The sequence below is a fragment of the Vulpes lagopus genome, chromosome 7, assembly GCF_018345385.1.
Source record: "Vulpes lagopus strain Blue_001 chromosome 7, ASM1834538v1, whole genome shotgun sequence".
Classification (NCBI taxonomy): domain Eukaryota; kingdom Metazoa; phylum Chordata; class Mammalia; order Carnivora; family Canidae; genus Vulpes; species Vulpes lagopus.
In genome coordinates this window covers 2,172,392-2,183,016 of record NC_054830.1, presented here as the reverse complement: position 1 = coordinate 2,183,016, position 10,625 = coordinate 2,172,392, and the positions used below count along the sequence as shown (strand labels likewise).

Genomic DNA, 10,625 nt, shown 5'->3' with positions numbered 1-10,625 from the left:
CAGGCACTTGCTGTCTCTGGGCCTCAGTTTACTCACTCCTAGAATGGGGCGGTCATCAGGACATACCTCACAGGGTGGTGGCAGGTTACGTGAGTGACATCGTACAGACGCTCGGCCCAGGGCTGTCCGCGGGAACGCTGTGCGGCGATGGACATAGAGCTGCTGAGCCCTTGAAACGTGGCTTGGTTTGGCCAAGGAAGTGAATTTATAATTTTGGTAAATTGATTTAACTTTTAAATAGCCGTGCGTGATGAGCAGCTACTGTCGTGTGTGACTCAGGCTTGAAACAATGCTTGGCAAATAGTAAGTGCTTAATCAATGCTTGGTGGAACTACTGTCCCGCCATCCCGCCACGTTATCCAGAGCGTTGAGTTACTTCCCAGCAGCAGGATGTCCCCCCGCCCCCCCCTCCGTCCTTCTCGGATCCCCGCTCAAAGCCCTGGGAGGGCAGCCCGGGTGGCTCAGTGGTTTAGCGTCACCTTCAGTCCAGGGCCTGATCCTGGAGACCTGAGATCGAGTCCCACGTCGGGCTCCCTGCATGGAGCCTGCTTCCCCCTCTGCCTGTGTCTCTGCCTCTGCCTCTCTGTCTCTGTGTCTCTCATGAATAAATAAATAAAAATCTTTAAAAAAAAAAAAAAAAAGCCCTGCTGGGGCGCCTCACTGCCCTCGAGATAATAGCCCAGATTTGTTCGTGTCGCTGTGGTTACAACTCTTAGCACACTCTGCAGTTACTCTTTCTTGCCGGGATGGGCACTTCTGGGTTTTTTGGGTTTTTGTTTGCCATCTTCCCCCTTGACCGGCGCGGTGGGAGCGTGGGGACAAGGCCTGGCACCTGGTAGCTGCTGAATCACGAGGGGCCCGTGTAGCTGAGGCCCCGCCGCCTCCGCAGCTGCTTCTGCCGCCAGTGCTGCGTCTGAGCCGACCGTGCAACCTCCACAACATCTCAGCCTCTGAGCCTTTGCCCAGGCTGTTCCTTCCACCCACAAAACCCTGCCAGGGGGACTCAGCTTCCCAGCCTCCTCCCTAACTGGCCCCGCCCTGTCTGACGTGCTGGAGCAAGGCGCTTGCCGTCTCTGGGCCTCAGTTTCCTGAACCAGAAAATGGGAGGAGTCATTGATAAGATGGAAAGACGTGGCTAGTGGCAAGTGGCTGGTGGGGTGTTAAGTGGCTCACTGATGAGTGGTCAGTATGAGTGTGGCTGTGGCCGTCCCCACTATTCACACCCCCGCCCAGCCAGACCCTGCCCCAAGCCGGTGTCTCTAACCCCAGGTCTCAATTATTTAATTTTTTTTTTTTTTTTTTTAGGGACTTCTAGGCCTCCCAGGAGCACGGCAAGGAGCGGCATGCAGTTTCGTTTTGGTTCTCCTTCAGCCACAGCCCTGTCACCTCCCCAGGGTCACCTCCTCTGGGCCTCACCTCTTTGAGACGCTGCTGAGTCCTCAGCTGTTTCAGGTCTGACGGCGCATCTCTGTCTCCGGTCACCAGGTGGGTGCCCCTCCAAGAGCTCACGGCACCCCACCGGCGGCCCCGCGGCCCCACTCCCTGCACCCAGGAACCCAGGCAGGTGTTCACACACACACACCTGAATATCTAGAGTGGCGCTGCGTGCAACGGCCAAAAGGAGGTGACACCCAAAGTGTCCGCAGACAGATGAACGAATGCACAAAACGTGGTCCGTGCTCCCAAGTGCACGTCCCTCAGCTGCGGACAGGAGTGAGGTGCCCACACGCCACCCCGGGGTCGGACCCCAAGCCCCCGACGCTCAGGGAGGGAACCAGACACAGGAGGCCCGGTGGGGTGTGAGTCCACGTGTGTGACACATGCAGGACAGACTCGTCCACGGACAGGGAGGGGGCTGGGGAGGCGGACAAGGGGTGAGTGTTCATGGGGACGGGGCTGCTTTCGCGGGTAAGAATGTCCTGGAATTAGGCACAACCTTGTGAACCTACCTAATGCCGCTGGATCGTACAAATGGCAAAATGGCAAAAATGGAGAATTTTACGTTACGTGAATTTGACCTCGATTTAGAGGAGATGCACATTGGAGCCCCCTGGTCACGGCGGCCAACGGGCAGGCGCACGGCCGGCGTCTGCATTGTGGACGCGTGTGGCTCCACCGGCACAGCCACCTGCTCTTCTGCAGAAGAAACGGTCCCACCTGGGCAACTTCCGCACACGTCAGCCAGAAGCCCGGTCACGGGGGTGTTCTGGGATGCTGGGTCTTTCATCGACGAGAGAGGGCAAATAAGAGAGGACCCGGTCCTTTAGCAAGTAAAACTTTTATTAAATAAACTTTCAGTTTCTCCAGACCAAAGAGAGGCGTTTGGACATTAAGATGATGCTCGCAGCTTCTCACCTGAACACGCCACAGTGACAAGGACCTCTCCAGCCAGAAATCCAAACCACGCCAACCCAAAGTTCCCTCGAAGTCCCTTTCTTGTCTTCCTCTTCTGTGTGTGTTTGTGTGTACGTGTAGAGGTGTGTGTGTGTGTGTGTGTGTGTGTGTGTGTGTGGCGGTTTGTCTCCAAAAGTCGGTTTGCAAGTTGAAACTTCATGAAATTACTCGTAGCAGAAATAAAGTTACATCGTACAAATCACGTAGGTCTTCGATGTGGAGTATAAAAATGGTATTTACAGCCAGTAAACATGGACCAGAAGGACACACGCCACTGCACGCCAGCACGCACTCCCAAGCAGGCCCGGCGGGGGCTTGGCAGGTGCCGGGGACGCGGACGAGGCCCCCTCGGGGCCCCTGGGCACGTGCTTGCACACGCAGACGCACGGGACACAGGCACGCTAGAGTGTCTCGGAACAATTATCAAACTCTGGAATATCGAAACAAGTTGGTCATAAGATTTTTTTTTTCTTTTCCTTTTTTTTTTTTTTTTTTTGCTATGTGTTTTTTTTTTTTTTTCTGGGTCAGTCAACACATTTTGGTAGAAACAAAAGGGAATGCTGTTTTTTTTTTTTCTTTACAAATTTTTTTTTTCTTTTCTTGAGCTTATTAAGTTCTCTGGCGCCTCACTTGGCAAGAGGCCCCAATGACGTCCACGAACTTGACTCTGTGCTTCAAGGTGGGTTTTCACGGTTTGAGTAGCTATACAGAGACGCCCCGCAAGACCTCCCTCCCCGCCCCAACTAGGAAACAAAAATCCACTGTCGTCTGATTTTTTCCCCATTTTTTTTCTCTTTTCTTCTTTGTATCTGCTCAGAAAGACCAAAATTAAGAAAAAAAAAATCATTTGTAGAGGTATCTCTGGTAAAGGGGTGCTGTGCAGGTTGGGCTCGTCCAACGCGCTTGGCAATCTTGGTCATGAGATCGTGAACTCCAGGCTGGTGATCCGAAGGCAGGGAGGGTGGCTGCCTGCCCTTGGGAGGGGGCACGAAGGGTTGGGGGGGGCTCCCCCGACCCTGTCTGCCCCTGACGGAAAGCTAAGGGCTATTGGTCACATGAGTAAGGCTATGATGGGGGGGAGGCCGGGGCGGGGGTCTCTCTTGTGCCTACATCGTCGGGGAAGGCAGGGCCCTGGGGCGCGGGAGGGGTTGGGGGTTCCGGGAGCTGCTGCTAAGACCAGGGACACTCGAGCTGGCTGAGCCGGGAGGCCTGCGAGAACCGTCGACGGCAGGGGCCCAAAGTCCTGGAGGTATATCGCGTTGGCTGATGATTCCCAGTGCTTTTCGGTGCCCTGGTCTGACATGACAGCGGGAGATGGGGAGACACTGGGCTGCCCGGTCATCCTCAGCCCTTCTTATGTCCCTGCTGAGTGACCGGGCCAGGGTCACCTTCTCTTGGACGGAAGGAAGTCGGAAAAGTTTGGTCCCATGATCTACACTCAAAAAATATATATACTGTCTATAGCTCTATATATATATGCATATATATATATAGGAAACGTTGAGATTTAGTTTGGGGGAAGCCACCAAGGAGGGGGCGGTAAAGCCCTCGGCCCCGACTCAGGAGCCCGCCCCCCCCTCCAGCGCTGGGGCGGACCACGACACCCCCCTGCCCGTTCACATTAGGGGGTGGGGGGCAAGGGGAGGTGGGACAGGAGAGGGAGGGCTGGTGTCCAAACTCGGTTGTAATTTACGGGAAAGTCCGGGATCGGTTGGAAGCGGGAAGCCCTCCTGGGGTGGGGAGGCCCCCTCACCTGGCGGAGAAGGGAGGGGCGTTAGGGCGCAGTGATGGGGGGCACGCAGGCCTACGGCAGTGCCCCCCACGCGCCCCGCTGCCCTGGCCAGGCTGGGTTCTGGGAACCCGGGGGGCCCCTATCTTGTCAGAGAGAGAGAGTCCATTTTCCAATTCGGAGGCCAACAAACCACCTTGGAGGGGACTTTGGGTCTTGGAGCCCGTTTTCTCCTGCAAACCCAGGGTGGGGGTGTGGGGGGGTGTGGGGCAAGAGTTGGGGTTCTTCTCGAGTCCCCTCCCCCGCTCCCGGGCACTGAAGCTCCGCAGAGGCAGCCCTCCCCCAACCCCAACCCCGCTTCTGGTCATTCACAGCTGTGACCCCGAGCGCTGGAAACCGAGCCCAGCGCATAGTAGGTGCTCAGCAAGGATGTGCGGTCCCAGAGTGCTCAGGAGCATGGGGCGTCTCTTGGGTGCCTGATCCCGTGACTGAATACCCTCGGATCTGTGGGTGCTGGTTCGCCGGGGTCTGAAAAGCACGCGCAGCCCCTAACTGAGCACCTACTTCGCGCCAGACCCCAGGCGCAGCGCTTTGATGACGACGGCGCTCGCGGTGGAAAAAAAGAGAATCGAAACAAATGATCAGGAGCCTTCCAGGTGGCGGGTCCTGGGCTCGGCTGGGAAAACGCGGCATCCCCAAGCGGATGCTCCCTGCTGCCTCTCGGGAGGCGACTTTCACGAACCCACTGCACAGATGAGGCTAACCGAGGCCTGCGGCCAGTTACGTTTCCCCACTGGCCCCTTAGGCTCTCTGTTCGTTCCCCAAGGAAGGTGTTTGGTTGTTGATAAAGGTTTCTCTCTGAGGGCAAAATACACTCTTGGGGATCTGTTTGGGGGTATCTTTGGGGGGGCACGCTGGTGAGCAGGGCAAACGTTCCACTTTCTCACCAGTCCACTGAGCACGATTACACCAAACGAAGGGCTATGGACCGGGGCCCCGCTGCCCGATTCCTAGGACAGGACACAAGCCCCTCCCCACGGCCCGCCCCACCCCAGACCAAACCTGGCCTCTCGGGTGAACTATTCATCCCTCAAAGCCTTCTTCTGGAAGGATCCCCCAACCACCCCCGGATCCCAATTCCACCCTCTGTCCCAGCCCCGGCCAAAGGGGGGATGGGGGTGACTATGTCCCCACCGACCCAACTGGGGGCTCCTCGTGGTCTCCGGCAGCATCCCCCGGGGGGCTGGGGAGGGTGTGGAGAATGAGGGGGTGTTTGGCCAAGACGGGGTGGGGGTGGGTGGGTGTGGGTGGGGCCGCCTGGCGGCTCACCTGGGCCAGGCCCGCAGCCTCCGGGCGGCTGTGGGCGCGGTCAGTAGGGGTGTCCCGGGTCTTTGGGCCGCTTCAGCTGCACTTTGAGCCTCTTCATGCCGATCTGAAAGCCGTTCATGGCCTGGATGGCGGTCTGCGCGCTGGCCGGGTTGTCAAAGCTCACGAAGCCTGCGGAGACCGGGGCGGACCCGCGATGGTGGGCAACGTGGGCGTCCTCTGCTCCAGTGCTGCAGCCCCGGCTTCCCGGCTCGCGGGGTCCTGGGGGCGGGGGGTGTGCGCTCGCAGGGGCAGATGGGCCCGGCGAGGTGGGAGGGGGCACCAGAGCACACACGGCAGCCCGGGGCTGGTTCTGACACCCTCTGGACTTGCATGCCTCTGGGGACGGGGTGCTTGCTCCTTACCTGGGGTCTGCTCTGCTGTGGCTTCCCCCGCTGCAGAGGGTGCAGGGGAGGCCTGGGGGTCCTGGGAGGGTCACATTCTCCCTCCCTCCCTCCCCATCCTGGATGCCTGCCTCCTTCAGGGTCCTGGGTGCTAACCCCCTGCCCCTCTGAGGCCTCTATCCTTCTGGGATCTTTTTTTTTTTTTTTTAATTTTTTTTTTAATTTTTATTTATTTATGATAGTCACACACAGAGAGAGAGAGAGGCAGAGATACAGGCAGAGGGAGAAGCAGGCTCCATGCACCAGGAGCCTGACGTGGGATTCGATCCTGGGTCTCCAGGATCGCGCCCTGGGCCAAAGGCAGGCGCCAAACCGCTGCGCCACCCAGGGATCCCTCCTTCTGGGATCTTGACTGTGCATCGGACTCTGAGTGTCCTGTGCACCTTCTACCCTTCTTGCCCTCTGCCTTTCGTCTCTCCATCTCTGTCTCTCCACCCCATCTCCCCCCGTGCTCCCCAAGGCCATGAGAAACATCCCAGCCTGCCATCCCTGCAGTGTCCAGCAGCCCCAGCTCCCTCCACCTGCCACCCCAGGCCACCCGCCCCATTCCTGCCCCTCACAGGCTTCCCGGGACGGTGTGGGGGCCACAGAGGCCAGGGGCCCGCTGGGCCGAGGGACCGCATGCACAAGCATTTGAGGCGGGGGTCCCTGAGCTCTGTGCGAGAGGCCAGGTGGGGGGCCAGGTGGAGAGGCGGTGGGGACAGGAGTGAGCGGAGGCCCACGGGGAGCCATGAGGGAACATGGAGCCGGCAAGGGGGTGACGTCTTTGTATCTGTCATGTCCCCTAACACCTGCCCCGCCCGCCCCACTATACTGACAGAGAGACTGAGAAGGCACAGGACTCCCCACGGCACACATTTCCTGCTTCCTCCCGCAAGCAGGACGCTGAGGAGGGGCCTGGGCACTGGACGAGCACCCCTACTGGGTGGCCTCAGCTGTGCTGTGTGGCCATCCTGAGCCTCTCCCTCGTCCCTTAGTAAATAGGTGCAATTCTTCTACTTCATGGGGATACTGAACGTATACAGGAGGTGCCTACTAGATAGGCAACGGTTGGCCTTTGGAGTAAGACAGGGTGGGATTAAGAGTCCAGACTTTAGAGTCACACAGACTGGCTCTAATCTATGTTTTGGGGACGGTGGAGCGTCTACCTTCGGCTCAGGGCGTGACCCCAGGGTCCCGGGATCGAGTCCCGCCTCGGGCTCCCCACAGGGAGCCTGCTTCTCCCTCTGCCTGTGTCTCTGCATCTCTTTGTGTCTCTCATGAGTAAATAAAAAAAAAAAATCTTAAAAAAAAAAAAAAACTACATTTGCCTCTTGCTGCTGTGTGAACTTGGAGCCCCCCGAGCCCCTGCAGGACCTGCCCTGTCCCATCCCTCCCCTCCCCTCCTCCCTCTCTCACTCTGCCCCAGCCACCCACTTGGGGCCCCTGGCTGGCCCTCCAACCTGCCAGACAGGTCATGCCCCAGGGCCTTTGCATGTGCTGCTCCCTCTGCCTGGAACGCCATACCCCCGACGTCCTGTGGCTGGGAAATCTCACCATTTGGGGCTCAGCCGAAACACTGCCTCCTGTGTGCCAGCTTCTACGCCTTTAGGAGTAGATGATGATGGCGTTTGTCACGCCACCTCCAGCCCCCTGGCCTATGTCCTGCTTTGTGTATTTCCATCTGCTGCCCGTAAACCTGGGCTTTCCCACTCCGTAGTCGCTGGCCACAGGGGCTTATTGAGATTTGGATTCGTTAAAACCACAGCTTGGGTTCTGTGGGTGGGGTGCCGGGCGGCCAGCGGCGGCTGATGGCTCGGACGGCAGGGATGCAGAACATCTCCGCCGTGGACAAACCCCACTGGCCAGCGCAGCGGGGCCCTGAGCTCCGGAGGGCAGGGATTTCGTTGGCTCCCTTCACTGCTGTGTACCAGCACCCAGCACTGGCTGGCGCACACAGCAGGGCGCCTACTAAGTGCTCGTTCTCGTTGATAAATGGGGATTCTTTTGGACCACGCCCGCCCGCGCCCCTGTTCCTCGGCAGGCGGAGTCGGGGACGGGGCTGGCCAGCGGGACGGGACGGGGTGCCCGGAGCAGGTACTCACCAAAACATTTGCTCTGGTTGGTGGCCCGATCCATAAACACCTTGGATGAGATGATATTGCCGAACGGCAGGAACATCTGCGTCAGCTCCGTGTCTCCAAACTCCTGGGGGAGGTGGTAGATAAACAGGTTACAGCCTTCGGGACCTGCAGGTGGGGGAGAGAAAGACATAAAGCCCCCAAGGAGAGGAGGCGGACCCCCCGGGGGAGGGGCGCGGGACCGGAGCCCACATCTGGCATCTGCAGCTGGTGGGGGGACCAGGGAAGCAGGGGCGCGTGGAGACGGCAGGGAGGGGGTCCTCGCCTGCCTAATCCCACACCTGGGGACCCTGAACCTCTCGGGATCCTCAGGCCCTAGATAATTCACACAATTCAGACAGTCCCTCCCACACCCCCAAAACTGAGATAAACCCTCAATGCCAGACCCTGGATAATCCCCAAATCCCAGCCAACCGGAAACCCCTGAAAAGTCCCCAAACCTGGGACGCCTGGCTGGCTCAGTGGTTGAGCATCTGCCTTTGGGTCAGATTGTGACCCCGGGGTCCCGGGATCGAGTCCCCCATCAGGCCCCCCATGAGGAGCCTGCTCCTCCCTCTGCCTGTGTCTCTCATGAATAAATATAACAAAACCTAAACCTGAAACTCCAGATCATTTACAGCATCAGACGAGTTGTATGTGGTGTATACGACGGCCCCTCTGCACTATCTTTGCACTAATTCTGTGAATCTAAAACTGGTTTTAGGGGATCCCTGGGTGGCTCAGCGGTTTGGCGCCTGCCTCCAGCCCAGGGCGTGATCCTGGAGACCCAGGATCGAGTCCCACATCGGGCTCCCGGCATGGAGCCTGCTTCTCCCTCTGCCTGTGTCTCTGCCTCTCTGTCTCTCATGAATAAATAAACAAAATCTTTAAAGATAAAATAAATAAAATAAAATAAACCGTTCATGCTTTATAAGTCCAACGATCACAGAGTAAAACGAGGCAAGTAACTCCCTGGTCCCAAGCCCCAGAATTCCAGATATTTTTCAAAACCGTGGATGATCCTCCAAAGCCTGAATAACTTTCAAAAGTCAGACGACACAAAAACAAAATCGAGTAAGATAAGAAGAAAACTCTCTAGCCCCCAAATCACCTGGTAATTTTATCTTATTTTTAAGGAGAAAAAAAATATTTAAAAAATTTAAAAATACACATAAATAAAATTATTTTTAAGGAGGTTCCATGCCCAGCGTGGGGCTCAAACTCACAACACTGAGGTCGAGTCGTGTCCCCTACCCACAGAGCCAGCCAGGTAACCCGCCCCCCCACCTGATAATTTTTAAATGATATACTATGCCAACTAGAAATAATTTTTAAAAGCACAGCAAACTCTCAAAACCATCCCCTCCCCAAATAATCCCCAATGCCTGACTCATGTAAAAGCTATAAATAATAATCCAATTTAAAAACTTCCACCAAAAAAATAAAATAAAAATAAAAAAAATAAAAAAATAAAACCCTCCACCATCCGAAGCCATGAACAGTCCCCAAACCTGCCCCTAATCCCAAACCAAGGGATGACCTTCTCCCATGGCCCCACAAAACATGGGGAACCCCACCACCAAGAACCCCCTTTGGCCTGGAAATGGGTACGCTCCACCCCAGAAATATAAAGTCCAAGACTACACATTGACGTCCAACCCTTACCTTCCCGATTAGGGCCACAGTTCTAAAAACGCTCGTTTTTAAAACACAAGTGTGTTCCAACGTCATCACTGCGATTGATGCGGACGGCACAATTCTGACCTCGACACAGATTTTACGCTTGCTCGTGTGCTCTCTCACCTCCATGACACTCGGGGTGAACACAGAAAGCCGCACCCAGCTGAATCGGACCTCTTGAGATAACAAAGTATGCACACACGCGCCCACAGACACACACACACACACGCACACACACACGGCTGGAACACCTACCACTCCCTCAGCTCCCCAAGTGTGTTGTGAGCCACACGCATCCCCGACTGGGGTCACGACTCCCCGTCTGACTTCAGACAAGCCTCTTCACTGCACCCACAGCTGCAACCCTTTCCATCAGTGCCACCTCCACGCGCAGACCTGAGCCCTCTTCCAGGATAAAGGGTCAGGTCATTGTGGGTTTTTTGGACCTGCTCACATGCGTGACATTGTGCTCCCATTTTTATTAGGGTCTGTCTTTCGTTTTGTTTTGCTCTGACGCGTCACGGACCAAGGTTTGGAATGGTGCATCCTGACCCCATGCAAGCGGGAGTCTTGGTACTGCGCGGTTCTGCATGCCGTGGTGACTCTCCAGAACTCCCCAGGACGCACGTCTCGAGTTACAGCAGTGCTATAAGGTCCCCAGCCCAGGTTGGGGGAAGCTGGAGAAGGGACCGGGAAGGGAGACACCCAGGTCCGAGTGACCCGAGGCGGCTGGGCCCTCTCTGAAGCTCCCACTGGCCGGCCCTGGGTGGGAGGTACAGGGGGTGTTGGGAGGTCACCAAAAGTCACATTGGAGCTTCTGGCACTGCCGAATCCTTATGTCCGTTGTCTGTGACTTTAACCACAGAGCATCCTGACGGGGAACGGGGTAGCATCTGGTTGGCAGGGCTGGGGACCCCTCAGCCTAGGGCTCGCCTCCAAAGCTCAGCTCCTGCA

General features: G+C 56.9%; 1 protein-coding gene across 10 annotated transcripts in view; it reads right to left on the bottom strand.

Moving 5' to 3' along the window:
• Nucleotides 1-2,262: 2,262 nt before the first annotated feature.
• CELF5 (CUGBP Elav-like family member 5) overlaps nt 2,263-10,625 on the bottom strand; it is a 49,031-nt gene continuing 40,668 nt past the window's right edge. For 7 of the 10 annotated variants that reach the window (XM_041764663.1, XM_041764657.1, XM_041764660.1 and 4 more), the window contains 3 exons: nt 7,977-8,120; nt 5,453-5,620; nt 2,263-4,147 (listed from right to left, as the gene is read on the bottom strand). In XM_041764663.1, the coding sequence (XP_041620597.1) occupies nt 5,493-5,620; nt 7,977-8,120 (272 nt within the window). In that variant the 3' untranslated portion in view covers nt 2,263-4,147; nt 5,453-5,492. Of the gene's footprint in view, nt 4,148-5,452; nt 5,621-7,976; nt 8,121-10,625 lie in introns of those variants that run through there. The other 3 variants (XM_041764653.1, XM_041764656.1, XM_041764664.1) reach the window with 3 other exon arrangements.